Below are 24,551 nucleotides of genomic sequence, written 5' to 3'. Positions count from 1 at the left end.
AGTATGTCTGATCATGAATGTTCCTGAAATGTCCTGATTCGGCTATCTGCCATTGCACGACCATGGAAATCGATGAGAGAGACAGAAAGAGAGTGAGAGAGAATCAAAACATATATCTAACCAAATTGAAATATTTTAAACCACCCAAAAATATGGATAAACAATAACTAAAATAAAAATGTTGTTTTCAATTGAATGTTGTTGAATTTTTTCTGGAGATACTGCCCTCTAGTAGAATATCTCTCGAAGGATGTCTGAGAGATGTTCCATTCAAATCCTTGTACGTACAGGACACCATGGAACATGAATTGGACAGACCTGATATATCCCTGTTTCAGGCCGTAATGAAATGGAGCATTCGTGAGCACAATCAAAGATTAGACAGGGACTGGTAGTTTTCTAGTACTATATTCAAACACAGTGATGAATCATGTCACCCTGTATAACATTCACAGTAATTCTAGAGTATCTTTACAATTCTACTAGTTGAAATTTTTGAAAAGCAGTTTTGAACAATTGTAAATAACTCCCAAATTAGTTCAACAATTTAGACTTTGCAGAACAAAATGCATTGGAACAGACAACTGATGTCTCAAAGGACTTGAAAGGCTTATCCAATCAGGTTTGTATATCAATGAACTAGCATATGAACCGACCAGAACTACTAAAGGGTGAATATTCCTACAGGCAGTAGGTGACTTCAGCAATTGCGGAACTAGCCAAATGTTACACCCATGCTCAATCCCTAAAGAGATGGGATGGAATCAAAGGATGCAGTCTTGCCAGGATCACCTTGGGCGACCCTGAGAAGCTGGCGCCGAAGAAATATCTGGCGATGACCAGGAAAATTCTACGCTTGACAGTAGGATTTCTGACTGGCCACTGTCAACTAAGAAAACACCTCCATAATATGGGGCCAGTGAACAAACCTCTATGCAAGATGTGTGAATAGGAAGATGAGACTGCCGGCATGACCTATGCGAGTTCCCGGAGTTATCGTCAATAAGAGAGTGTGTGTTCGGCGAGTCTTGGCCTACACCTGCCGATATAAAGGAGATGTCTCTCAGTGATCTGTTCACCTTCCTGGAAAGGACAGGATGACCTAGGAGGACAACTCTTCGAGAGGATGTACAATGGGTCACATGTGGCCTAAGTGCTGTGGGCTTACACTCAACCTCCCTACTCAACAGATACAGATCCCTACAAGCATTTGTCATAGTCGCCGACCAGGAGTGAATTTACTTGTGTTTACTTCTATACGGTGCCTATAGTTATTGGTGATCATTAAAAAATCTAGCTTGAAATATTCGAAACTCATCTCAAGTGAAATCTGTTATTCCAAACCATATTTTTCTTTTGAGCAGGTGGATTTTGGACAAGTATTTGAAACCGAAAAATCTATTCTGAGTTTTTGTGGATTCTATCCTGGAGGGAAAAACAGAGAAAATCGAAAGCCTTTACGCACATTCTTCAGCATCAGCGGAATCATCTTATTAATTATATCCATCCCGATGTTGGTCGTTGAAGGAGAATATGAGAAGCTTCTGGATAGTTCCGTTATGTTCATGATCGAGCTCACAGTTATCGTCAAGCTATTATTTTTAATGACAAGAGGGGAAAAACTATGCCAGATCGAAAATTTCATTCGGATGATGAATTCAGCGAAAATTCCTGCTAGTATTTTGGAGTACGTTCGTGAGGATACCAAAAAAAGAGGAAGAATGTCGATTTGTTTTCGGGCCCTGATAGTCATGTATCTGTTTATATTCGGAATTATGCCGTTTTTGGGTCAAGGACCGAAGGTTCTCCCTGTGATAATTTGGGCACCATATGATTTGGAAAAAGCAATATTTTTCTATCCAACATTTCTCGGAGAATTGGTTATTCTGGCCATAAGCGCATTCAGTAATTCCAGTTCAGATCTGATGTACTACATCCTCGTGGATATTGCTTGTTGCCAGCTTGACATACTGAAGGAGAATTTAAGAGGAATTGATATGAACGGAAATGTCGATATGGTACAGAAACAGCTTAGAATGTTTGTTATCGATCATGAACTAATCATACGGTAAGATAACTCATTCACCCTTTCTTTCATTTTCGTAGTTTATGTTGAATGTTCATGCCTCCTCATACACTGTTTCCCGATAACCAACCCATACCAACCGTTACGACGTCAGTGCTGAATCCCATCATCATCCTTCCCAATTGAATTCCGTTTTGAATACCCCTAGACACAGGTTCATCAGACTCACTGAAGGCCACAAAAATCCACGGCACTAGACGAACTCAAATCTGCCCTTTGCCAAAACAACTATACCGAATGCCAAATCCAAATATCCATTCAACTTCAGCAAACCCATAACCCACATCTCAACCAACTCGATGAACAGACAGAATATCCAAAAGCTTTTTTTCTTTGTATTCATGATATTACCGACAAAGTTAGCCAAATTCTGAAAAAGCACGATATAAGAACAGTATTTACAGCTAACACTCAAATTTCCACTTTTCTACGAACACCCATGAAAAAACGTTCCAAGTGTTTGAACAAACGAGATGACTCACAAAGGGTATCCCATTCATGGAGATCATAACTGTCGCATCGTACATTTCACAACACTTCACAACTCGCTTGTGCAAGACACACCCCCGTTTCCACCACCAACTCTACCCTCGCTCCCACTACAGGTTCGCCCCCCCCACTCGTATAGAGACATAACTACCAGACCAGAGCCTGAGGACCCACAGTTGATGCTTGAGAGTAGGCAGATTTGAACAACGCTTTTCGCGCGGCCACAGCCAAAACGGAGAGTCCACTGCGAACCTACAATGAGTTTCATCCCAGTATAAATATCCTCGCCCAGGAGAGGAATACACTCAGACGAGTTTATCAGTGTACGTTCTATCCTGGAGCTGGAGCTAGCTGCGGCTAGCAGGATGGCCAACCAGTTTAAACAGGCCATCACTGACTACCAAAACGAGAGGTGGAGCGAGTGTTTGGAATCGCTCAAACCTGGGGATGACGAGCCCTGGCAAATCATTCGCAGGCTCGAAACGAGGAAGAGCGCTCCCTACCCTCTTCATAGACAGCGCGGTATCTGCTACACCACCGCCGAGAAGGCGTTAGCCTTTGCAGATACAATGAAGAGTCAGTTTCGACTTAATGTTGATACAGATGATGATTTCGACCGAGATATCCGGCTGGAACGTCGAGATAAACGCATCTTGAGGGAAAATGATGACGACGTGATTCGTACTTCTTCGGAACAAGAACTGAGGGGTATATTAGGGCATTCATGCCCAAGAAGGCTTCAGTTGTTGAAGCAGCTCCCGAAAACTCCATCAGATATCTGTTGAATATAATGAACAGCTAAATCGCCTTTAGATACTTCTTATAAAAATAAAAGCACTCCGTGGTTGTCATGATTCCGAAACAGGGCTAGAACCCTCTGTTTCCCCAGAATGACCATTCGGTTAGTGTGCTTAGCTCAACGACTAAGTTGGCTGAACGTGTTGTGCTGTAAAGGCTAACCAAATAAGTTGAAGGCCGAAATGTTCTGCCCGACGAACAATTCGGCTTCAGGAGGGCACACTCCACCGAGCTGCAGGCCCCGAGACTGATCGAACATTCCATCTCAGAGTTGAATAACAGGAAGACAGTCCATCTTGTCCCTCTGGATATTTCAAAGGTTTTCGACCTAGTCTTGCACGAAGGCCTACTACATAAACTGCTCGATTTTGATCTGCCTCGGGACCTGGTCCGGTTTTGTAGGTCCTTTCTGAAAGACATAAGTTTCAGGTACGAGTTGAAGGAACCCTGCCCCCTGTAAGGAAAATCCAAGCTGGAGTGCCTCAGGGAGATGTGCTGTCCCCATTACTTCATAGACTGTACGTGAGCAACCTTCCTATGTCCAATAAAGTGAAGGTTTCCCTTTAAGCTGACGGCTCTCTTCGCTTCTTCCATGGGTAGGCCGTTGGCGATCTTATACATGCAACGTGCATTGGACGACCTTGAACGCTGGTATCTAGATTGGTTGATTCAGGTGAATCGAGGCGATAGAATTAGGAAGACGTAACGTTTCTCCAGACACAAGGTTCATGATTTCAGGCAGGGAGATCGAATGGCAACCGCGAGTCAAGTACCTAGGTCTTTGGATAGATCGCTGACTCACCTGGGTAAATTACATTGAGAACATCAAGAGCAAGGTTCAATCGAGGATAGGCAGACTCTATTCTTTGGTCAACAGACAGTCAAAGCTCAACTATAGAAATAGGTTTTACTAAACAATACGATGCTCGAACCTGTCATTTGTATGTTTCAGGTACTTGGGGACAAACCGCTCTGTCAAATCTTTCCATTTTGGAAATAATACAAAATAAGATTTTACGGATGCTGGTGAATGCTCCATAGTTCGTGTGGAACGAAGCCATTCGCAGAGATTTGAAGCTGTTGACTATACAGCAGTCCATCCAGTGGAGGAATCAGAGTTTTCGAGTCAGCGGAAACTCATGAAAACGTATTAGTTAGGGAAGCTGTAGATTACACTATAGACGACTCCACCCGATTCAGAAGGCCCCGTCGCTCATTTCAATGAAGGCCCCACCACGTCCCCGTTAAAGTTAAAAGTTTGTTCATCAATCACCCCCTGTTTGTAGGGGGTACACAGAACCAGAGCGGTATAGAAGTCACTGATTTTTATGTCGCAACTAAACACCTTGCGTTTTGAACCATTCGTCCTGATGACGAAGTTTATATCCTACTTAAAAGTTCTATAAAAATTTACATGGTTTTATTCGACTTGGGATTATTTTCGGTTTGAGTGGTATAGATTTTCAATTGTGTTATAGGTAGAAATATTGGTAACAGTAGAGAAGTTAGAACCCTACTGCTATCAATGTTTTTATACGACCCACAACTGAATGTCGCTGTGTGTAATCATTTTGTAACAGCATGAATACATGAACGAAGCACTCCAAAATATGCAAAAACGTGTTTCTGGCTCATTAGCTGGCATCAGTACGTATGTTGCTTTAATAAGAGATACCCATTCTGTTTCAGGTTTGTGAAAACGATTCAGAGCATATACTCCAACATTATCTTCATCCAATGCATATCAAGTGTTCTCATCATCTGTTTCCAAGGATTTCAGTTGATTGCTATTGTAAGTATATGTTTGAGAATCCGTATGTTGTAGGAGACCTGAGATTCAGGGCACGTCATTATGTATTTGCAGAACAGACAAATTCAGAACGTATCATTTGTCAGGTACTATGGTGAAATTCATAGCAAATATGAAGCAAAATGACAATTGATGTACTCCATCTGGATCTTTAATTGTCTGAAAATAAAATATGTACAATCCTCTCACGAATTAAAATGCCACTAGAGCAAAAGGCAATAATGGCTTCATCCAAATATTTCAAGGACCACCCAAAAAGCTAAGACAGTAAACAATTAACAATCGGACCTATTATAATTGGGATATCTATATTATCTGTTGAATGGTTGTTACGAATTCTTGTTAAGAATCTTGGTAGCCAATAATTGTTGACAATTTGTATTGAGAATTTTGGTTGAATTCTAGTCAACAATTCTAGTTGAGAATTTTAGTTATGTTCGTTCTTTTCATCTACTTGATCAGTCAACCTAGCCACAATTTATCCAGTGAGATTTCTAGTAAGACGGCAAATAAACTCAAGTGGATCAAACACTTCGGCCAAGTGTTGAGCTAGTATGCCACTATGCGCGTATTGTGGCTCCAGCCATTGTGTAATCTTAGCTCTCATCCAGATGAACAGGGCTTTTTTAGGTTACCTTTCTTTTCTGCACCGGTACATTATTCATATTGGAAGAATTGTTATGTGACGGCAGTACCCTTAATTATCTTATTCCGGAAGAAATATAACAAAATAGAGAATGCTTCTAGCAAGCCCCAAATATTATGACAAGATGAACCAAGACATACTCCCATTCGAATCCTCCACAGTATCATTCACCAAGAGGACCAAGATACAATAATAATAACTTCGAATAAAACAGTGTTGAAATTGAAAGTGACCAACAATACGTAAGTTAGACCTTATTCATATGATATTGAGCCATAAAGAAAGAGAGGGGAAACTAAACCGTCGGCACGGGCACGGACATTAACATTAACCCAAGAGTCTTTATGAGGAAGACCTATAGTGAGAGGTTTATTCGATCCTTCACTGCAACCTGCGAGGTTTTACTGTGACTCGGTGTAACTGATATCTACTGACGAATTTTGTTTTTTGTTCCAGATCAAATTTCCTTCAGCGAAGTATTCAATAGACACTGTCTTCATACTCATGATGTTCTATCAGATATATTGGTACTGCTGGTTTGGGCAAAACATTATTATCAAGGTGTGGTTGGAAGATTTTGCATTGAATTCCTTACTGATGTTTATTTCCAGAGTGTCGAGGTGGGAGAAGCATGTTACTTGACAAATTGGTATGACTCCGATTTGAGAGTAAGAAAAACTATTAGTATTATTATGGAAAGATGTAAGAAACCTGTGAAACTAACAGCGAATCTGTTCACTTTGGATATTGCGATGTTGGTTTCGGTAAGTTGACTTTAGAAATATATCAAATAACATTGCGTTTGCTCTTCGAGAATATACCGAACCTATTAGTGTATTATTTTTCCCCGTGGGTTACCGATAATTAACTACATTGTATAATAATCAAACTCAACTTTATTTCACAACAAAATACTTCAACTAAACCTTCAACTATAATTCAAATACCTATCACCTTATAAGATCACTTTGCACCACTCTATCCGCGAAACTTGACTATATCGATATGCTCGTAGGTAGCGTTTATATGAAGCAAACAAACTATCCCGAAACCAGCAGAGAATTCCTCAGAAATACATCGAAGCCGGTGGTATATTCGCCGGGATTCCATCGACGCCAGTGCGAATACTAAAATAATCGAGGCTGCGCGCGGTCTTGACTACGTCACAGTTGATTTATGGCTACCAGCGGCGGACGTCGTTATTTTCTTAAGGGCATGATCTACAACAGTATTTTTTGAATTCTTGTTTGGTATAAATAATCCAGAACACTTGAACATGTTTAGCATGGATACAGCTAATTAGTCTATAGAAATTTGTTTGTCTCCTTCTAGATAAAGGTTGGAAAAGTCTCGTCCCGGGTATGAGCATGATACTCAAGGAAATCTTATATCACTCAAAGATGTAATTGTTAAAAACAAAGTGGCAAATAAAACAGTGTGTGGTCGCAACATCTACAAAATTATAAGAGAATATATCAGTGATCATACATTTTCAGCACCAAAAAGCAACCAAAATCCAATAATATTGTCAATAATATTGTCCATCATTCCAGCTTCAACATTCATAGCTCTTTGCATCATTTTGAAAATGCCACCATAAAGATTTATTTACTTTCAGATTCTGCGAACTTCATACTCATATATGGCTATACTACGAACATTATACAGTGAATAAATTGGACAAAGAACGAACATCTCATATCATTGGATCAAATGGCAAAGGAAAATCACTGAACTTCACTACTACTTCACTAAATGTTTGGATGCACCGATTTTATTCATTATCACCTCATCAATATACACTTTTGAATTATCGGTATATTGTTCAACTCATTGTTTTTTTTAGGAGACACATCTGAACACCCTTAGAAATTCCTTGCTGTATGGTTGAAAGAGACTCACACATTTTGTCTCAGCCTCGTTCCGTTTCGTCCCACTCCGTTCCTTTTCATTCTATTTCATTTCTTCATATACTTTCATATCCCATCTTATCCTATCCTTTTCTACCCCTTTCATATCCTATTATAACCTACCCCGTCATAGCCAATCATATCGTATCCTATTCTACCGTACCCTATTCTATCCAATCCAATCCAATCCTATCCTATCCTATCCTATCCTATCCTATCCTATCCTATCCTACCCTACCCTACCCTATCCTATCCTATCCTATCCTATCCTATCCTATCCTATCCTATCCTATCCTATCCTATCCTATCCTATCCTATCCTATTGTTCAACTCATTGTTTTTTTTAGGAGACACATCTGAACACCCTTAGAAATTCCTTGCTGTATGGTTGAAAGAGACTCACACATTTTGTCTCAGCCTCGTTCCGTTTCGTCCCACTCCGTTCCTTTTCATTCTATTTCATTTCTTCATATACTTTCATATCCCATCTTATCCTATCCTTTTCTACCCTATCATATCCTATTATAACCTACCCCGTTATAGCCAATCATATCGTATCCTATTCTACCGTACCCTATTCTATCCAATCCAATCCAATCCTATCCAATCCTATCCAATCCTATCCAATCCTATCCAATCCTATCCTATCCTATCCTATCCTATCCTATCCTATCCTATCCTATCCTGTCCTGTCCTATCCTATCCTATCCTACCCTACCCTACCCTACCCTACCCTACCCTACCCTACCCTACCCTACCCTACCCTACCCTACCCTATCCTATCCTATCCTATCCTATCCTATCCTATCCCATCCCATCCCTGCCCTTCCCTTCCCTTCCCTTCCCTTCCCTTCCCTTCCCTTCCCTTCCCTTCCCTTCCTGTTTGAATAACGAAACGTTTATTAACCTTGGTAGGGAAGTTTAACAATATGTCGAACGAACTATGTACTAGAATTAGGAGAATAATACATATACAGGGTAATATATGAAAGTAACTATATAGGGCAATACAGAGGTCGACAGTTCATAACAGTGAACCTCAAGCGTTGATATTTTGACAACGATCCAAGTATTGACTGAACTTCCTCTTTCAATATTTTCAACACTGGTGAGATTCAAACATGTATTTATTATCATCAGATTTTGAAGTGATCATTAACAACATCATAATATTTTCATTATGTGTGTGCTCGTGTGTGGGCATGATATAATTGAATAAAAGTGTTTCTCTTTCCTTTTGAAGTATGACTGGATGGAAACTGAATTAGTTGTTTGTTTTGTTTCTCATGTCGATATATTTCAGCATCATCGCCAAATTGTATGAGACTTTTATCACCTGCAATTGAAAAATTAACACATAAACACAAATTATGAATGATGGTAATATGAGGGAGGATAATTATTTGAGATACAGGAAAGGCAATCTGTAGAATTTTTAAAACGTTATATAACATTTTTCTATTTCAAAATACTGAATTTTCAAATTACTTCAGGTGTGACTAGAAGAAGAGATTCTGAAAATGTTCATTATCCTGAAATTACTCTTCCTTGATCGGTGTCTTTTGAAAACGATGGAAGAATTCTACTCCTCTTAAGTGCCTGCTCTTGATTTAGATATTGATAATATAGTTTGAATTGACAAGATGAGAGTGATGATGACAGCAGCAGCGGTTCTAATCTTTCAGGAATTCAATATTTACGATGGTATGAAATTAAACCGAATTTTCAGGTTATTCATTCATTTTTGAAAATCCATTGAGTCATATCCAGTTGAATAATGTTGTTTCCAATCCTCTTTGCATTGTATATCAACAACTTATTGGAAAAAATGAAGAATCCAATATATTGGATAAGATAATGTCAGAACTGACAATTCCGCTTTCTGCTTCGATAAGTTTGTAGGGGTTAAAATGGACACCAATATGTTTTGGCACAATCATGTCGCTGGAACTGCAAAGGCTGCTTCTCAAAAGCTTAAAACATTGTTCTGAACCAGAAAACTGTGCACACCTCAGCAACTTTTGATGCTTTACAAAGCTCAGATCAGACCTTCTTTGGAGTATTGTTCTCATCTATGGAGCTCCGGCCCTAGACATATCCTGAAGCTGCATCCAGGAAAGAGCCATCCGCCTGATTGGATACGCGGACAACCTTGATAGTCTGGAACATTGAAGAAAAGTTGAGGATTTGTCTTTCTTCTATATTTTCACGGAAAGTGTTCAAGTAACTGTGGCTGCTCGTTTTGAGGTTCAACTCAGTACACCTCGAATTTCACTGTTCAAGAACTATTTCATTTGGAGAACTGCATTTATGTTGAATAAACTTGCTGAGAATGTTTTTGCAAATGGATTGAATTTCGATTCGAATCCGAAGATTTTTCTGTAGTGCTTGTGTTTTTTCCTTGGAAAAAATATGAAGATATTAATTCAACCCACTCACGTTGAATCATTAGACAGTGCCTATTCAAGTATTTGTTCATATAGTAGATAAAATTGTGTATTGAGTATCTGTGAAAGAAAATCTCCTAAATAGTCAGTTAAATGATTCGTCTGATGATCCAACTTAAGCGGTTCAATTTTGGTGCTTTTCAAACATCCGAAAATAGGTGAATGTGCGCTTTTGAGGTACAACCGCAAATTATTAGCATTTACCGAAATGAAAAGGGGAAAACCTGTATCCATTATACTATAAGTACATATTTTGATTGGTTCTCTTGTGTGTATCAACAGCATCTGCAAAGCTTGCCTGTTCTTCTTATTCCAGTCATAATAGGGAGACTGAGCAGCCACAATGTTGAGTTCAAGAGACTGAAAAGAAATACGCAATGTAATATAACTTAAAAGCAGACAGATACATACAGCTGGTTTATACACACATTGAAAATATTTCTGAGAGAAATACAGTTTAAATCAAATCAAATCAAAATATACTTTATTGTCCGCAGATTTGCATCATATTGACAGAGTTCAAGAAATACTGTGTTAATATAAAAAAAGTAGTGAAAAAGTATAAATGTAGATATAAAAAAAATCCAAAAATGTATGAATGTATTTATAAAAAAAGTTCTAAAAATGTATAGATAAAATACCACTATGTATAAAGTGCTAGTACAAAGAATAAATTGCTAATATATTGTTGAAAGGATTCGCTAAAATACTCTTCCAAACTATAATAGGGTCTATCAACAAGTAGGTTCTTCACCGCCTTTTTGAAATGAATATTGCTTAAATTTGCAGATCTCATTTCTAATGGTAAATAATTGAACAATTTACCACCATTATAGTATATGGAATCCTTCGATTTATGATTATAAATAAGGCACACTGTCTCTAAGATAAAAAGTGCGATGACTGTTAACATTTTATTGGCGGTGAACAAATTCCTGCACGATTCTCTGGGTTTGACTTTACAGAGACATCTTAGTGCCCTCTTCTGTAATATCAATACAGAAGAGAGAAGGGAGGAGTTGCATGCTCCCTAAAAAGGTATTCCATAATGTAGTCGAGATTCAATAAGTGCATGGTAAACGGTCTTTGCGACATGGAAACCCAACTCATTTGAAACCACTCTAACTGCATAACATCCTGAGGAGATCTTACTCTTCAGTTGTTTAAGGTGTTCATCAAATTTCAATGAAATTATCAATGAATACACCGAGAAACTTTGTGTTTTATTTATTTTGTAATATGGCAGCATCTATTGAAATGTCATCAAGCGAACATTTGAATGATATTATATTCGTTTTGGAGAGAGTAAATTTGCATCGCACCAGCTCTTCACCTTCTTCAAGTCGGATTATATTATTTTATTTAGCTCCATTAAGTTTTTTCTTTCCACAATATTGAAGTATCATCCGCGAATAGAGTGAAACTACCAGATATGTTAGTCATAGATATGTCATTCATATATAGCAGAAACAGAATAGGGCCTAACACAGAATCCTGTGGTACACCAGATTCAATGTTCCTGTTCTCCGAGAGTTCCGTTGTCCTCACCAATTGACTCCGTCCTGAAAGTTACGATTCGAACCAAGTGTTCGTTACACCTCTACATCCATATTTGTGAAGTTTTTTTAATAAAATTTTCTGATTGACGCAATCAAACTTTTGAAATATCGCAAAAAATTGCGGCGGCTACTTCACCAGCATTTAATTCAGAGTAAATTTCATATAAAAAAGAGAAGATAGTACCATTTGTATCTTTTTCCGCTTGAAATCCAAACTGGTTTTTGCTTATAATACAGTGCAGTTTTAAGAATTCATCTAAACGTACTTTGACTAATTTTTCAATAATTTTTGCTAAAGTCGGTATCGAAGAATCAGTTTTGGTTTTATTTCAGTTTTTCCTTATGTGCGCAATTACCCCACTTCCCCCCACTAGTAGTTGTGATACTGTTTTAATCTGTTGTGATACATGATCAAAGAGTTGAAATCCAGTCATAATACTTACGTCATCTTTCAACCCCTGGCCATGTTTTATGAAAATTAATGTAATTATGGCTGACGGGATTATTTCCAGTATCCCTACTAACATAGATTCTACATTAGATGCCTGTAACAGAGAACAATTATCACTAACGGTGATAACATTCTTCATAGCAGAGTTTTATGATTAAAATAATAATAATCTGTTTTCAATCCTTTCAGATCACATACAGCATGATACATCACAAATAAAAACCATGAGACAGATTAACAATGAATAATAGTGAAACATCACTATTGAACAGATTTGAACACATACAGGGTGACAATTTGAAAACTCACAATGGCTATATCTAAGCAACCAAATAAAATATAAGAAGTTGCTGAAAACAACTTCCATAATAGGGAGGGGGAAAGAAAATTATGTAATAGCAACATAAACTTTATAGTTTTGAATGGCTCTTGAGAAATGCTCTTCAATGGTACTCCACAAAGCTACATTCGATGTAGTAAGTTTTGGTTTATCAAATAAAAAACTATTTGTTCAAAATAAAATTTTATTTTCTATTAATAATTTGAAAAATATTCAAAAACATTATCATTACCATTGTAGCCTGTACGTAGACTTACTTGATAAGTAAAAGTAACAAAAAAGGGGTGTTTGAAATATTCGATTTTGAGAGATATTTTTGTATTGCATTTTCTACTTTAGGATGGGAAACGATACTCTTATTATTGATACCTACATTTAATTTTCATATCGAAACGTTGTACACGAGAAACAGAATTTTTATCTGCAACAATGGTGTACAACACAGCTGAATGTGTGGAAATGATTTTGATTTATGGTAGAAAAGATCTAGTAGCAAAATTTCAATAATAGTCACTTACGTTGAAAATCATAATCAACTCTATTGTGAAGACGAAAGTCCAGCAAAAAAAATAAACCATCACCGGCCATGTTTTCACAATACCCAATGCATCGAATAATCTGTGAAAGTAAAAGAAATTATCTATTGAGCGGATGGGTATTATACTGAAAAATCACGAACAAAGCTACTAATTACAAAATATGAAAACAAAATACAGATAACCAAGTATTTCATGAACACATTTTTGTAAATGTTTCGGTTTTATCTTCACACACATACCTAGTAGCAATTGAAAAATTATGTATGATTTTACTTTCAACAATTGCATGAGTAAAGGGGCTATGAGGGTTCCAGGACAAAATCTCACCCTTTTTCTTATGAAGGTTCATTTTGCACTTTTTCACACCGTCGCCTCGAGTGGAACCAACTCAAGGTGTGTGTGAGAGTGTGATGATGTAATATGTGTGTGTATGAGGAAGAAGGCGATGCCGTCAGTATGTAATGAAAAAAAACAAAGATGGTGGTATGTTAGAAGGGCATTAAGCCGTATCTTCGTTAATAACAGTCGGATCGCTACTTGCAGCACACAAAATGAAAAAATAATGAATGCCCTATATTTACTCAGTTAAATTGATTTAGATTGATAAGTAGAAATTTTGCCAAGATGACGACGACTAGTAATCAGTCAGATACATCGCTCTCTTCAAAAGTATGCAAAAAATGTAAAGTTCAGGCCCAAAGTGGTATGAAATGTTCAAAATGTGAAACCGTAATACACTACGGCTGTGTTAAGTACCTAAAAACCATTATGCTCATTGATAGTGAAAAAATAGTATGTTGTGGTGTTCCAGGTGTCAATACTCCAGCAAATGAATGCGACATACCATTTTTTGACGCAGTCACCGATTTAGTCGGCCAGGATAAAAAGGTAGACTACATAATAAAGCAGAAAGATATAATTATCCAAGAACTCAAGGAGAAAGTAAACATTTTATATGATCGTATTGAACCTAATGAACCGGGGTATACAACAAAAACTGCCAGAACTTAAACTGCCGGAACGAAAACCGCATGAATAAAAACTGCCAGAGATTGAAGAAAATAAAAACTCAACAACACAGAACATAAATTTCAATAAAACGGAGATTACTAGAAAAAATAATCCTACTCATCCAAACAATAACAAACAGAAAAAATTCTTACCGGAAAAGGGTTCTCTTCCTGTGAAAGAAAATGGATTATCTAACATTGTTTTACAGGAACAAACAAAAATTGAACTGATGATGCTGAACCTAAAGCAACAAGCTCACAGGCATTTGATCAAAATAATTGGGTTAAAGTCAACATAAAAAAAAAGAATCGCCTACAACGATTGGTTATTGTTGGTAACAACTCAAATGTTGATATCAAGGGAGTCCCGAAATATGTAACACTACACGTATACAGATTGGACAAGAGCACTACTACTATCTCTCTCAACATTGGTTAAGAAACACTTTCCGGAAGTAACTGACATCCAAGTATCCGGACTTGTACTCCTCATATAAAGTTACTATTTTCGCTAATAATTTCAAGACGGCAATGGATCCCAATGTTTGGCCACAGGGGCCATGTTTTTCAACCAGATCTAGCATACATAAACATGACACAAGAATAAAAAATTAGCTGAATATTCCCTTTTCCAGGGTCCAATTATCTAAAAACTCTCCAAACTCACTAGGTCCTTTATTATTTAATAAATTACCAGACTATGTAAGAGAGAGTGGAACCTTAACATGTTTTAAAAAAAATCTTAAACATTTTTTAATTGAAAGATGCTATTATAAAGTCGATCAGGCACTATAATAAGTATTTGTAAATCCTTTATGATTTGTCTGTTATTTGTGTATTTGGGTGAATATATGTATATATGTCTGTATATGTATATATGTGTTACACAATTATCCTATACTATAGATGAAAGACTATAATATATGCAAATTTACTGTTTTGTTATATACAATTTAACTGAATGTTATCATGTTCTGTTAATTTTAGATGAACGACTACTCCTATACAATACTTGTATTGTCCTTCTGGAGAATAAAGAATTTTGATTATTATTATTATTGAGAGTACTTCTTTTCGATTTTTCCATCCACAAATTGATTCAACAATAGCGGACAGAACACTTCTTCCATGACATCAGATACATTCAAGTAATCTGAGGATACTTGTACACATATCGAATTTGACGAAAGTTCAGTCGACATTTTCATCTATGATGTATTTTATCAACACATAAACCTTGTATCGATTTTTTATGGATGATATCGTTTTCATCACATTTTTCGATGACGATCAGTCGACTTCGAACGATTTGTTTATAAGAGTGCATTGAGTTACAGATTGGCGAATCTAGCTGTCTAGCAAACGATGAAGAGAGTTGGTAACTGTCCACTATCAAAAAAAATCAAAATCAAAATTAAAATGTTCTTTATTGACTATTCTACATACAATTTTTAGGTATTTTTTTGTGGTGTTTATAAAATATATACAAAAAAAATATATACAAATATACAAAATGTACACAAGGGTTTCCCCGATGGAGTGGGACAGTGGGAAGGATTGGGATGGGTAGTGAATGGGGTAGAGGGAGTGGCAGGAAAAGACCCCGATATATTTGCGCTCTCAAGAATTCCGCACGGAAGAGAAAGGCGCCTCCACACAGTCCCCCGATGGGGCAGTGGGAGACGCCCCCGCTGGTGTTGGCGGTTGGCTCTCCACTCAAAAAAAAACGCCTTATATCAGCCTCATCTATAGTTTTCCGCTTCCTGCCGAGGCTTACGCGGAAGTTGTCATTCTGTCGCGTCCACTACCAACTTTTATCAGGAATTACAGTCAGAAAGAGAATTTTGGCTTGAATAAATTAGGTAAGTATACTGACCCTAGTGGTATAAACATATACCAGTAGGGTTAGATTAGGTTAGGTCCACCGCAACCCGCAAGGGTTTATTGTAGCTAACACCTATTCACAGTCGGCCAAATAAACCCAGCTTCTCAACGAAGCCAATTAGTTAGTATGGTGAGTGGTCTTTCAGGTCAGATGGTAAGAGTACGGCTCTGCCGAATACTAAAAACCTGATTTGGGTCCCCAGCGAGGCAGGCACAAAGTATATACTCTGCTGTTCCATTGTTAATGAGGTAATTGGATAGTCAAGGTGCAAGATTTCCACCTTGATACCCGCGAGAACCTTTGCATATTAGGGTTTTTGCACGTCAGCTACACCTGACGATACCTTAGATTCACCCGTGCCGGGCTTTTTCGCCTCTGCATACGCCGCTCAAGAATTTGGTGCAAGGCGATTTCGTAAGGTACCCCGCACCAACAAACCATTTTTTAGGTTCAGTTATTGGATCAGGAGTTAGAGAGTTGAGAAGCTCTTGCTCCAGATCTAAATTTACAGGGAGGTCAGTTGGAGCCGTGAGCTCGACATCCATCTCCTCTGTAGACTCAGCGTCGGAAATAATTTTTAAGTTTACTTTGTCCATGAAAATCCCACGAGTAGCTAGGGAAAGGAGGTCAATCACGGCAGAGCCCCGCATTACCGTGACAAGGCGATGCTACGGTATTTCGAAGGTTCCGTAGAGACAGCTGATTGGCTCAGTGTCATTCAACCTCTCGGCATGAATACACACACCTTAGGATCAAGCGATCGTTGGGATGCCATTCAGTTAAGGAATAACAGAATCACAAGTGGTTCTGTGATTCCTGTATCCAGCGAGGCTACGTGGAAGCATCCGATGGCCGGTTTGCTCAACCACCACATCCCAAGCCAATCCACTCGCCAAAAACAGCATGCACAGTGGTTCAGTCAGTAAAAGATGAACAAGGACAGCCAGTAGGGACCCGAAACCCTAAATCTTCTTTTTGTGTAGGCAGAAAACAATTGAAAGATATGGGTGATATATAATTGACAACGCACTTTCATCATCGCCAATACAATGGCGAAGTGGGCTACGAACTGCTGCTACATCCTCGTATTCTTCAGATTTGGCCCTGCGCGACATCTTTCTGCTTCCAAATTCGAAAAGGCCACTCGCCGGGCAGAAATATGAGTAGAATAAGAAGAATGATATTGCCGCCATGGAGGCATACTTTGCCAACTTCCAGTATTTTTCAGATGGGATGAAGAAGTTGGAGCTTTTTTCTTAACTTTTCGTTTTTTTCTTGTAGGCCGAGTACCCATCGGACCGCCCTCGTACATACATACATCTGTTACAAAAATATGTTGAAATTTATCTTCCTGTTGACTAGTTATCGCCCCCCTACCAACGACAACCCTCCAAAGTCGAAACTTTTGCGAGCTAGGGATTGATTAGGTCTTACCTTCTAACGTGCGATTTATAGCATACACAAACGTAAAATACATATATACACACAAACATTACAAGTTAAATGAAAGGTTGTTATGTAGAAATATCGTACCTCCTCAATTCGATATGTCTGGTTACGCAAAACCTCAACCTGCTATAAATTTCGTTTTGGTAGGCCTCACTTTCAGGTACAAATTCAATATTTTTCGTAATGTTTTTCAAAACTCCATTCAAAAGTATGAACTGATTCCTCAAGAGCCTCATGTAGTATAAAGATACCGCAACGAATACAGCTGAAGTGTATACCGTAAATTCCATATAGACTATATATGCTGTTTTGCACAATATCTTCCAGTTTCCACATACTTCATCTGACAACTTGTTGTGAATGAGAACATCTGAAGCGACCAATCCATGCGGCAGTAACAGGAATACCATGAAAAATGTTATTGATATTATAGTGAAACAGTCAAATTTCAAGGTTTTGTTGCACAGCAGGATATGTTTTCGAAGTTCATCACCTCCAAAATCCAACGGCCAAAGATTCAGTTGTATATTCCTGATTCCTGGTAATAATCGGCTGTCCAGAATGAATGGTAGATTGATAATGCCCTGAAATAGCGTTCATTATTGAAGTAATGCACTAATGTGACTTATCTAAGGCGTTTGACAGTGTCTCCTATGAGCTGCAGCTGGCAAAGTTCGAGCACTATGGGGTAAAGGGAACCCCACTGAACCTCCTAAAGTTCTACTTGACCAATCGTCAACAAGTGGTATCAGAACTACTTCGCTACAGGCACATACTAATCACGGCGTGCCACAGGGTTCTGTCCTTGTTTCCAGACATATGTATTGTAATTACTGATGACACTTCGTTAATGAATTTGCACAATTCTCGATTTGTACTCAATGAACTAATGGCGACTACTGCATCTAGAGCCGAACTGTAGTTTACGACAAATGAACTCAAAATAAACAATGATGAGACCCAGGACATCAGATTCTGCTTTCCAATGAAAACATTTCGAATAGAGCCACTGTTTATCTTCTGGAGATAACTCTCGATGATGAATTGAAGTTGAATGACCACACAAACCATCTATGCAATAAACTGTCTAGTCAATTATTCTTACTGCGGGAACTGAAAAATATTGTGGACAAAGATGTTCCAAAGATGTAACATTTTATAGGAAAATTTTAGCCAGGCATCAAGAGTTTTCAAATTGCAACGAAGGGTATTGATAATAATCAAAGTTTTCATCAAAAACCGAATAATGCCACTTTCTTGCTTCTATATACATCGAACCCTCATTGAATTGCACAGAACTAGGTAAAATCTGAAGTTGAACTCAGACTTTCACAACTATCCCACTTGAAATAATAGACAGGTGAAGCCAAACAGGTTCAGACTGAACATATCTTTTTCCAACTCTCCCAACTCAAATTCCTTCAATGAACTCAATAAAGGCCTGATGAAACACAGCCTGGACGGAACCACAAAGTGCGGCTGGCTTCTGTTGATGACTCTGTGTATATGTCTTGTTTCTGCAACCAAGTGTTACCTAACCTTGCACTTGGCTATACCTTACTGAGGACAGCTAATGAGCTGGAAGCACGTGTCTGCCGTTTGCTTATTATTTTTTGAGTGCTTCGTCCAAGAATTCCCCCCAAACTAAAGCGCGACACGTCAGAAGTCGCCCGCACGATACTCATACCAAAATACCAAGATACCATTTATCCAAGATGAATGAGGGTTCTTGAGGTGATCTGTTGCAAATCCATGCTTCAACATTGATCAGTAACTTCTTTTGCAGTTTTCACTGCGAGCCAAATAAATGAAATCAGATCCCAAAAACAAAGCATTCGTGATTGAACACCAGACGGCGCTGTTTCCATCACGAATGCATTTCTGGACTCGAGTTTCCTTGAAAGACAAACCTACATACCTAAAGACCTCTACACTGATGTCGAACGCAACTTGTCGTATGAATTTGTTGCAATGGATTCACAGACCTACCTCCTAATATATCGTCGCGTTCCAACAGTTTGCACTCGAGTATTTTATATTGGAGACGAACATCCTCATAAAAAATTAAATATTTTCAAGACTACGTTTTCTGGGAATATTTAGAGTCGAAGCCAAATACTAAAAATGAAGGGTCTAGCCAGAATTCACACGAAGTATTACAATTTATAATTGAAAATCTGTAGACCCTCCTCTTGTATAAGCGCTGCTCTCTTACAAAATACTCACCACTTGAATAACACCAACCGAAGTGATATACTTCGAAAACATATCAAGATGTTTTGTTAAGTCATATACGCAATACAAACAATATGATTGTGCCATAATACCCATGATCCAATAAAAAATTCTGAATCTTTCATGATCCAGTTTTAAAAGAAAGCTAACAGGAAAAAGCGACAGGAGTAATGGTTCATCTGAAACAAAAAAAAAAACAATTCAATATATGAAAACTAGAGCCCAAACACAACGTATTTGTGATTCAATAACAGACAGCGCTATTTCAAACCGTCACATGTCTCATTAGTTGTGCTAGGCTGAACTTCAAATGCGTTGCTGGACTCTAGTGTCCTCGAAGATCCTGAGTGAGTGAAGTCGATAACGTCTCCCTTGACGAAGACGCCATCTAGAGCCGAACTGGATCGACAGAAAACTCAATCATCGGAAATGAAAGATAAATGGGGCTCTCTGTAACATTTCAGTTATATTTGTTGAAAGGTGGTTGACAATGTTTCATGGTACTGTTGTATGTTGTATCATGTATTTCGTGCTTCATGTTCTATGACAGTAGATTGTCATTTTTTGACTGAGGGTCCATCCCGCTCGACAATCTTGATTCCTATGTAAAGTTGTGTCCTGATTGAATCATTAAACATCATGAAAACTAGTGTGTCTTATTGACCGAGGTTCCCTAGAGAATATAATATGGTGTCAGGTGTGGGGTCAGAATCTTCAACAGTTTATTAGTTCGGACTTATGAAAACTTGTGTCTTATTGACCGAGGATCCCTAGAGAATATAACATGGTGTCAGGTGTGGGGTAGAAATCTTCATCAGTTTATTAGTTCGGATTTCCATTGTCCAATATGATATAAAATGATTTGACATACCTGATAGAATCAATAAAATAAAAAGATTTGTTGAGAAAATAACAATTATATTAAGCGAAAAAACTGAAATTACAAGGCTTGCAACTGACCGCTTCGGGGAGCCTCATTTGTCTTTGATATCCGAGGATTGAGTTCGAATTCATAGATGACGTATTCGAAAGGGGAGATGTCAAATTTACGTATTCCAATATTGATAGTTGCGTTTTCTTAGTTCAGTTTTTGAAATGTCATGCTTGAATGGTAATGGAATTTTGAATGGAAATAGTGTGATAGTGAAATATACACAATTTGAACATAGCAATCGACAAGGAGATTGCAATTTATTGTCTATAATTTTTGCATTGATCCTTTACATCTGACATGTCAGTAAATAATATAAATATTTGATTGATGATTATTTGATGAATGAAATAAGATTACCTATCAACTTTTTAGTCTTCTTGGGGGCATTCGGCATTCTGATATCTAGTGGAACTGGAAAAAAAGTTAACATGGATTAGATAATTGTACTCAATGAAGATCAATTCATTAAGTAGGACTGAAAAAATAGTAGGCTAACATAGACAAAAATGTTTTTCCATAAAATTAGATTTTTATCATTCGCCTTTGAGTGCGATACAACGATTATAGCGGTATTACAATTTTTCGATACCATGTTCAATAGTACGATTCGTTTTTAGCTTCAAAATAGGCCTCAGTTTCGAAGATTACTTCTTCATTGGCATTGAATTTCTTTAGAGCGAAATCTGAGAACAGAAAAAACTAAATGAATATTCAAACTTAATGAAAAAAATTCACGTACTCATCAGAAAACAGATTCAGAAGAGAGGGATTCATTTCTATTTGGTCTTCCACAAAATTTTTCAAAATTCTTACTAATCATTTCTGAGCGCTCCAAAAGATTATGTTTCAAACCTTCAAAACGAATATTCAACCTTTGACCTTTAATAACTTTTTTAGCAGACATAGAATCAATAGGGACTTTTGGGACTTCATTTTCACTTGTGTAAAATAGGTCTTTTCCAAAATTCAGCTCTCTCGGAATTTTTTGTTATTCGAAAAGTCCATTTACTCATCGAAATGTAGTTTTGTCGTGTTGATAATATTACTATTTTAAAAACCGTCATAGTAATATTATCAACATTTCGGCTTTTGTAGTTTTAAAGCTTTTTCCTGGGTTTTTGACCGTGGTCTGCAGTATCTATAGAAGAGAGACAAATCCCCAACCTTTCTAGATGTTCCAGGCTATCAAGGCTGCAAGTGATGTTCGCGTCTCCGCTCTCATAGCATCGAAGTTTGGCCAGCAAATCATCATGCCACACACGGTCAAAGGCCTTAGAAATATCAACAGCTCTTGACTCTCCATGTTTCTTGATTGCGTTATTCCAAATATGGGTGACATATCATTTATGGGCGTGGCTTCGTTTATCTCAATTGAATTTTATGACCTTGTTTGTATATAATTGAGGACAGGTAGCCAGATTTCATTATTGTTCATTGCATCCTTCCTTCTATTGAAAATGTCCCTATGTTTTTGAATTTATATTGCCTATCTATATATTATTAGATAGTAATTTCGAGTTTTATCGAGTATTTCTGTATCTTCGAATGAAATGGTGTGAGTGCCTTCTTTGAGAGCAGTAGCAGACGGAACGTGATGCATGAAAACCTGCAGATCATGGCCAGAAAACCCGGAAAATAGGTTTGACACAGTAACCTCCGGCCGTGAAAGTTTATATTCTTTGATTCATAGTCTGAAATCCCTAAATCTACGATATCGATAATTTTTTTGTTTCGTTCTCTCTTCTTTTTCTCCTCTTTCTTTTTCGTTCGGCCAACCTGTTTGTTCCAGCTATTTTAATCGCATTCCCATGAAAATGAAACCGATATGACGAACGTGTTCCACCTACAACATAATGATATTTCTGATTACCTTATTACCGGGATCACGAGACCACTGCCTCCTATAATTTTAACACGAACGCAATTCATGCATTTCATCCGAAGGTAATCCGAAACAATACCTGATTTCTAATGCATATTCTCCGACGATTCGTTTCAGAATTAAACTTGTCGACTCCGGGGAAATTACAGAAAACCTTGGATCGAATTCGCTTTATCCACTACATCCACAACCGGAATCACAAACCAGAGGGTATTGTGGTGAAATGACGCATTGTCAGCCTATCCAGCAAAGTGCAATTTGATCTGGTTCGTCTTTATCACCGTCGAACTCAGCATGGGGTGTTGATCCAGTAATCTTAGTAAGTTCACCTTGGAGTTTGAGATACCCAGCTATAAACTCGTATAAGCAACAAATTTTCCTTCATTTTCAGTATTTCAATAATAATTTTCTCAAAAAGAATCTGAAGCTTTATATTTTCTATTAATTATCTGCGAGCGCTTTCGACAGTTGGTAGTACTGTCATCTTCTAGGCACTCCTCAAACTGCAGTTTGAGGAGTGCCTAGTGAGTGAGTGAGTGAGTGAGTGAGTGATATATACACATATAATATACATATACACACATATACAGATACACAAATACATATCTATATACACACACATACATACATAGGGTACAAATAATGTTAAAATACTCAAACACCTATATAATTGATTAAAGATATCATACAATAAAAAAATACCAAAAAAGTTTAAAATGTTCAAATGCAGTATACCATACTTTGTTAAATAAAAAATACAGTTGATAAAATAAATTACAGAAAGCAGTCCTTATAGAACTCTTCTAAACTATAATAGGCTCTACCACATAAAATTCCTTTTACTGATTTTCGAAATACACAGCTATTCTCTAAAATTTTAATATGGTCAATGGTCAGGTAAATGATTAAACATCTTGAGAACATTATAATATATAGAGTTTTTGACTAGAGTAGAGGCTGGTATGTCTAATCTTAGGTCGTTAGATTGACGAAGGGCATAATAATTGGAGTAACTGCTAAATATCAATTTATGTTTGTTAAATAAACATACTGTTTCTAAAATGAAGATTCCAAAAGCTGTCACGATTTTATGTAATTCAAATAGGGGTTTGCAGGAGTCTCGAATTTTGGCATTACACATGAATCTTATAGCCCTTTCCTGAATAATGAACACCGTCTGTATTTGAGTTTTGCAACATATTCCCCAGAAAGGAATTCCATACCTTAAATGTGATTCAACAAGTGAGAAATAAGCCGATTTAGCGGCAGACAAACCAATATCCTTATATGTTATTCTCATTGCAAACCACCCTGAAGCTAGCTTTTTATTGAGGGTTACAATGTGATCGGCGAATTTGAGTTTGTCAATTATTACGCCCAAAAATTTAGTACTAGGTCTGTTTTCAATTATCCTGTGCACGTCCTGTGTTGGTAAAAGAATGCTGTCAATAAAGCAGCGGAATGATATTAAATTTGTTTTGGAAACATTGAAACACAACAGATTAGAGTCGCACCACTTTTTTTTATATCTGCACTTATATTCTCGTGGAGATTACATAAAGTTTTATCACGCCACAATATTGTGGTGTCATCAGCAAATAGGGTGAATTTTCCTTTTATATCGATAGATGCTAAATCGTTTATGTATAACAGGAAAAGTATCGGTCCCAGTATTGAACCTTGTGGTTCTCTCGAATACTTTCATCATCAACGCTGGTGTTCCCCAGGGATCCATATTTTCTCCAATTCGGTTTTTATTGTATATCAACGACTTATTGGAAAAAACGAAGAATCCAATATACAGGGTGTAACTGAATAAGTGTAAAACATTCGAGGTGGTGATTGCTCATCGAAAAGAAGGTAGGATCTTTCATACAAAGAAATTTCATTGGAGCATCCCTTGTCAAGATACAGCCCCTTAAAGGGGGTACATAAAATTTGTATAACAATTTTTTTCACAAGCACTAAAGAAATTACAATACTGAAATTAACCTGACTTTCTGTACTACCAAAAAGACATTTAGCCAGAAATTCATTTGGTTTACCCCATGGTTGTGAGGGGTGGAAAACGCAACCCATAA

At 37.5% G+C, this 24,551-nt stretch overlaps 1 protein-coding gene across 1 annotated transcript; it reads left to right on the top strand.

The window, feature by feature from the left end:
• Window positions 1–1,386: 1,386 nt before the first annotated feature.
• On the top strand, window positions 1,387–7,779 carry LOC111515006 (odorant receptor 45a-like). The gene is made up of 5 exons (XM_023171238.2): window positions 1,387–2,068; window positions 5,063–5,165; window positions 6,286–6,390; window positions 6,441–6,593; window positions 7,448–7,779. Exons 1-5 carry the CDS (start codon window positions 1,512–1,514, stop codon window positions 7,502–7,504), a joined length of 975 nt encoding a protein of 324 aa, XP_023027006.2. The 5' UTR covers window positions 1,387–1,511; the 3' UTR covers window positions 7,505–7,779.
• Window positions 7,780–24,551: the final 16,772 nt, after the last annotated feature.

The sequence above is a fragment of the Leptinotarsa decemlineata genome, unplaced genomic scaffold (genome assembly GCF_025532065.1).
Source record: "Leptinotarsa decemlineata unplaced genomic scaffold, Ldec_3_MD MMD2_tig00002974_RagTag_RagTag, whole genome shotgun sequence".
In the NCBI taxonomy this organism is placed as follows: Eukaryota; Metazoa; Arthropoda; class Insecta; order Coleoptera; family Chrysomelidae; genus Leptinotarsa; species Leptinotarsa decemlineata.
The sequence above is the reverse complement of the archived record's forward strand: the minus strand, read 5'-3'. Positions and strand labels throughout refer to the sequence as shown.